This window comes from Calidris pugnax, unplaced genomic scaffold (assembly GCF_001431845.1).
Source record: "Calidris pugnax isolate Ruff unplaced genomic scaffold, ASM143184v1 scaffold289, whole genome shotgun sequence".
NCBI classification, from domain to species: Eukaryota; Metazoa; Chordata; class Aves; order Charadriiformes; family Scolopacidae; genus Calidris; species Calidris pugnax.
The window spans coordinates 121,285-127,859 of record NW_015091339.1 but is presented as its reverse complement, the minus strand read 5'-3'; the positions used below and the strand labels follow the sequence as shown (position 1 = coordinate 127,859).

Here is a 6,575-nt window from a genome sequence, read left to right as displayed (position 1 = left end):
GTCTGCCTAGGATGGACTGCACAGTTTATCGTGCTTTCCGGCTCTGACCTGCTTCCCCAAAATCATCAGCCCCGTCATGCTTTGCAGGAAGGGTGGCAATGCCAGTTAATCATGATGGTGAGACACTGGAACAGGTTGCCCAGGGAAGTTGTGGCTGCCCCATCCCTGGAGGGGTTCAAGGCCAAGCTGGATGGGGCCTTGAGCAACCTGCTCTAGTGGGAGGTGTCCCTGCCCAGGGCAGGGGGGTTGGAACTTGATGATCTTTGAGGTCCCTTCCAACCCAAACCATTCTATGATTCTGTGATGACACAAGAAGTACGAGTCACACCGACACGGCACCGAGCTAGAGCTGCCGGGTCTGGCAGAAGAGTCAGGTCAAAAAACCTGAATTCAAGGGTTTGCACTAAATCACCTGCTGTTGGTGGAGCTGGTTGCGTCGCTGATCCTGCCCCGGGGCGGATTAATTAGGTCACCTTCAAGACCACTCCACCTTGACTTTTGCCAACGCTAACGATACAACTTAACGGGCAGTCATCACCAAGCCTCAGGAAAAAGGCTTAACGAGGGAAAGCTAAGCAAGAGCTCACAGCTACGTATTTAAGTAACTACCTGTTTGTCAAAAACGCTGCCTCTGCCTCCCACAGCCTTCGTAGTCGAAGGGAAACTCTGTCCAGGACAGCATATAACAAAAACAAGTGAAGGGGAGGAGAGAGGAGGTATTACACCTTACAGAGAGGAAACTGAGGCACAAAACCATTAAGAGATGTGGTCACAATCATCCAAGAGGGACATTGCTGCTTTCATATTCAGGCTTTCCCACCGTTAGGCCCATTCAAGTGGAAGTTCAGGGGAAGAATTACACTTAAAATGTCCCTCTGCTGCTCCCCACGTCTCTGCTGCCATCACAGCCACCCCTGATGCTTGCTCCTGCTCCATAACGTCCAGAAGATGCTCGAGGAGAGGACAGAAGGAGCAATAAGTGGCTGCTGTGCACCACCTGGGACATCATTTTAGCCCCTGCAGTTTTCTCTTGTGCCCTAGACAGACCCTCCAGCTGGAAAAGGCCGTGAGAGGGACAAGGAGCAGAGCTGGCAGCAACGTTGCCCAACAGTCCCTGGCACTTTCTTCCTACCTGACAGCCTTCTCCAGCAGCTTTGAACAACCAGGAGAGGGGTGGGATGGGAATTCCTGGTTGAGATGGTATTGTGTCTTAATCAGAACAATTTATCTCATCTCAATTTATCCCATCTCAATTTATCTCATCTCAATTTATCCCATCCTCTTGGATCAGAGGGAAAAAACACAAACACTCCTCTGCTCACGAGAGCAAAGCTACTGGTTTGGCTCAAGGTTTTCTGACAGAGCATCAAGAAGATGGCATTTTACCTGCCAAACATCTTGTCCCATGTCTGCCACCCGGGATAAAAGCACCCAACACCAGCTTTATTCACCCGAAAACACAGGGCTTTGCATTCTGTGTTCAACAGGAGATGTGTCCCCATAGGGCTGAAATGTTTGCAAGCTGTGATCCTGGGCAACCTGGTCTAGTTGGGGGTGTCCCTGCTGACTGCGGGGAGGTCGGACTAGATGACCTTTGGAGGTCCCTTCTGGCCTGGGCGATTCTATGATTCTATGATAATTACCTGTGAGAAGAGACCAGCACCAACCTCTCTACAGTGTCCTTTCAAGTAGTTGTAGAGAGTGATGAGGTCTCCCCTCAGCCTCCTCTTCCTCATACTAAACAGTCCCAGCATGGGACAATCACACGTGGGGAGCAAATGAGTGTCTGTGCTGGAGAAAAGCAGGTGGGGAACGCTGGCTGGCAGCTGGAAGAGGGAACTGGGAATGAGAAGCTTATTCCTCACCATGCCCCCCACTCAGTGTGGGATTTTAAAGTGGGTGCTTTGTGTTTGTGGGGTCCCCATTGGCCGCTGCCCTCGCAGGGACTGTTCATAACGTTCACTTATGGTTTCTGGAATACCTTGCTGTGGCTGTTCAAAAATTTATCCAAGTACAAACCCCAGCAGCATTCGTTAGGTCCAGCTTCATCCCAACGAGCTCTTAAACATTTGGTGCCAGGAGCACTGTCCCTCCCGGCTCCATCTAAAAATCACTGGAAATGGGACAACTCCAGAGAGCGACTCAGCCCACCTAAAAACTATCTTTCCAAAAAGTCAACAGAACTTCACAGAATCAATGATCAGGGAGCAGAGCCACAGGATCAGGGGGAACTTTTTAAACTGAAAGAGGGGAGATGGAGATGAGATCTGGGGAAGAACTTCTTTGCTGTGAGGGTGGTGAGAGCCTGGCCCAGGTTGCCCAGAGAAGCTGTGGCTGCCCCATCCCTGGAGGGGTTCAAGGCCAGGTTGGAGGGGGCTTGGAGCAACCTGGTCTGGTGGGAGGTGTCCCTGCCCATGGCAAGGGTCTGGAACAAGATGAACTTTAAGGTCCCTTCCCACCCAAACCATTCTGCGATTCTCTGACTCTATGATAAGTTCAGGCTGTTATTTCCATCGTTATATTTTTCTACCACTTTCCTGGTGGAGTTTACAAGCATGGCGGCTGAGAACTCCTCTCTGCTTTACTGCAAAGCCCAGTTTCACCAGAACGCTCAGCCAATCTGGCTGACTGGGCACTGAGAAGGGTCATGGAGCCCACATGTGCTCCACAGAATCAGAATCACAGAATCTTCTAGGTTGGAAGGGACCTTAAAGATCATCTTGTCCAACCGTCAACCTAATTTTGACAAAAATAAACACCCACACAACAAATAAAAAGCAACACCATCACTAAACCATATCTCCCAGCACTACATCAACCCGTCTGATGAACACATCCAGGGATGGTGCCTCAACCACCTCCCTGGGCAAAGCCCTTCACTGGCTTTGCTCTGAGAACAGCTGCCAGAAGTCACAAGCCCTTGAAGACAGTCGTCGCCAGCTCTACCCAAAGCCTCTGTTTAGCTGACTTTTTGTTTCCATAATACAATTAATGAAATAGAAGAAGAAACAAACAAATAAATCCCTACTGGCAGCTACATGTCCCCTGCTCCTCTTCTGACCTTTTGACTCAACCCAGCCAATTTTAGATATTTGAGTCATCTAAATTAGATTTCTAGTCCCTCTGGGCTCTGTTGACAGTCAGTGAGGAGAGAGGGGGAGAGATAGAGAAAAAAATACTCCCAGGCAGTTTTTTAAGTCCTCATCAAGCCCAAACACCCTCTGAAGAGGCCTGTCACCCTCTGCTGACTGTCGAGAAAGCCCAGGGTGATGAAGAAGAGCCTAGAGCCAGGTAGGGAGAATCCAGATCCCAAGAAATAACTCCAGACATCAAGATGATGCATCCAGCTGGACCAGACCCGAAAAACACACCTGGGCTCCTGCAGCCAGCAGGAGCTTGACACACTGCGTTTGTCCTCGCAGGCTGGCCTCGTGCAAGGGGGTGATGGAGTCGTAGGTGACGGCGTTGACGCAGGCTCCGCTCTCTATCAGCTGCTGCAGCTGCAGGATCTCCCCCCGCCTGGCTGCCTCGTGAACCGGGGTTCGATCGGCCCAGAAGCCTAGAGAGGAAAGAATAAATAAAGAAGGAAATGAATAAAATCATAGAATCATCATAGAATAATCATTCAGGTTGGAAGAGACCCTTGGGATCATCGAGTCCAACCATCTACCCTACTCTACAAAGTTCTCCCCTACACCATATCCCTCAGTACCACATCTAAACGTCCCTTAAACACATCCAGGGATGGTGACTCAACCACCTCCCTCCCAATGCCCGACCACTCTTTCCATGAAAAATTCCTTCCTAATGTTCAGTCTAAACCTACCCTGTTGGAGCTTGAAGCCGTTCCCTCTTGTTCTGTCGTTAATTCAAGCTGGAGGGGAACAGATTTAGACTGGAGATTAGGAGAGGGTTCTTCACTGGGAGGGTGGTGGAGCACTGGAACAGGTTGCCCAGGGAAGTGGTTGAGGCCCCATCCCTGGAGATATTCAAGGAGAGGCTCGATGAGGCCCTGGGCAACCTGGTCTAGTTGGGGGTGTCCCTGCTGACTGCGGGGAGGTCGGACTAGATGACCTTTGGAGGTCCCTTCTGGCCTGGGCGATTCTATGATTCTATGATAATTACCTGTGAGAAGAGACCAGCACCAACCTCTCTACAGTGTCCTTTCAAGTAGTTGTAGAGAGTGATGAGGTCTCCCCTCAGCCTCCTCTTCCTCATACTAAACAGTCCCAGCATGGGACAATCACGCGTGGGGAGCAAATGAGTGTCTGTGCTGGAGAAAAGCAGGTGGGGAACGCCGGCTGGCAGCTGGAAGAGGGAACTGGGAATGAGAAGCTTATTCCTCACCATGCCCCCCACTCAGTGTGGGATTTTAAAGTGGGTGCTTTGTGTTTGTGGGGTCCCCATTGGCCGCTGCCCTCGCAGGGACTGTTCATAACGTTCACTTATGGTTTCTGGACTACCTTGCTGTAGCTGTTCAAAAATTTATCCAAGTACAAACCCCAGCAGCATTCGTTAGGTCCAGCTTCATCCCAACGAGCTCTTAAACATTTGGTGCCAGGAGCACTGTCCCTCCCGGCTCCATCTAAAAATCACTGGAAATGGGACAACTCCAGAGAGCGACTCAGCCCACCTAAAAACTATCTTTCCAAAAAGTCAACAGAACTTCACAGAATCAATGACAGAATTACAGAATGATACAGGGTTGGAAGGGACCTCTGGAGATCATCTAGTCCAACTCCCTGCCAAAGCAGGTCCACCCAGAGCAGGTCCCACAGGAACGTGTCCAGGCGGGGTTTTGAATGTCTTCAGAGATGGAGACTCCACCAAACTTCTTCAACAACTAAGTTTCTAGCTTTGATTCCTTGGCTCAGCATCTACACTTACATGGGGCAAGTCTGGGCTTAGTTTTCCAGCACCAACCGACAGCATCATCTCCTCTCAGGTGCGTTTTGCTTTCCAGAAAGCAACGAGTAAAGAACAGCCCCATGCATTTTCACGCAACCTTCAGCAAGATAAATGCATCTTCTCTGTAAAAACATGGGTCTCAGTAGGAGCAGTATCTGTCTGCAAACAGATCAATACTAAAAACCATCAGCAAAATAGAAGTCGCAGCACTAATTCCTCCCCTTTGAGTACATTTCTGTAAGATCCCCTCCTGAAGGCAGGAACTCACTTCTCTGGGGTGGGAGAAAAAGGGTGATGTGCCTTACTTTTATAAAAGTAAACACCTTGTCAGGTACTTCAGTGACCATCCCTCTCTCCGTCAAGGGCTCTGAGGATGATGAGGGGATTAGAACATCTCTCTTATGAGGAAAGGCTGAGGGACTTGGGTCTTTTTAGTCTGGAGAAGAGAAGACTGAGGGGGGATCTCATCAGTGCTTATCAATACTGAAAGGGTGGGTGTCAGGAGGATGGGGCCAGGCTTTTTTCAGTGGTGCCCAGGGACAGGACAAGAGGGAACAAGCACAAATGTGAAGAGAGGAAGTTCCACCTAAACACGAGGAGAAACTTCTTTCCTGTGAGGGTGGCAGAGCCCTGGAAGAGGCTGCCCAGAGAGGAAGTGGAGTCTCCTTCTCTTGTGACGTTCAAACCCCACCTGGACACGTTCCTGTGCAACCTGCTCTGGCAGGGGGTTGGACTAGATGATCTCCAGAGGTCCTTCCAACCCCATATCATTCTGTGATCCCTAAACACAGCATTTAATTACCAGCAGAAAACAGTAAATGTTAACACAAACCAGTGGTTATGAAAGATGGAGCAGACCCAAAAAATAACATGATGCTGAGGTATGTGTCAGGAGAAGCAAGAAGCCCAAATGAGGATGGAGCCCTCGGATTGCCAGCCACTGAGCAGAGGTAACCCGGTGGGCAGGCAGGATTTGGGTCCTCTGGGGTGTTACATGGCTCCCACCCGCCATCTGCCTCCAAGGATGGAGCCATCCCTTCTCCTCCAGCTCCCCAACACCTCCTCTTCAGATCACGCACGCACATTAGCTCGTGGAGGAACGATGATAATTCCCAAGCCCAGAAGCAGGGGGTTTTATCAGAGTTGGGTTGATGGTTGGACTAGATGATCTTCAAGGTCCCTTCCAACCTGGACAATTCTATGATTCTGTGGTTCCTAAGAGCATCCTCACCTTCCTCTTATCCCTTTCTTCGGGAAAGGCCACTCACCCCCTAAACCGTCCTGCTGAGCCCAAACCATCCTGCACACCTCCAAAACCGTCCTGCCCATCCTCAAAACCATCCTGCCCACCCTCAAAACCACCCTGCCTGTGCCCAAACCACCCTGCCCACCTTTAAACCATCCTCCCACCCCCAAAACCATCCTGCCCACCTCTAAATCGCCCTGCCCATCCAGAGCATCCTGCCCACCTCTAAACCATCGTGCCCATCCCCAAAACCATCACGCCCACCTCTAAACCACCCTCCCGGCCCCCAAAGCCATCCTGCCCATCCCCAAAGTATCCTCCCCACCTCTAAATCGTCCTGCCCACCCCCAAAGCATCCTGCACATCCCCAAACTATCCTGCCCACCCCCAAAACCGTCCTGTGCTTCCTCTAATTATTTTT

The 6,575-nt window shown here is 50.5% G+C and overlaps 1 protein-coding gene across 1 annotated transcript in view; it reads right to left on the bottom strand.

The window, feature by feature from the left end:
* Positions 1-6,575, bottom strand: part of ASB13 (ankyrin repeat and SOCS box containing 13) — a 23,382-nt gene that overhangs the window by 5,005 nt on the left and 11,802 nt on the right. The window contains exon 3 of the mRNA XM_014960998.1: positions 3,372-3,559. Coding sequence (XP_014816484.1) covers positions 3,372-3,559 — 188 coding nt within the window. The remainder of the gene's footprint in view (positions 1-3,371; positions 3,560-6,575) is intronic.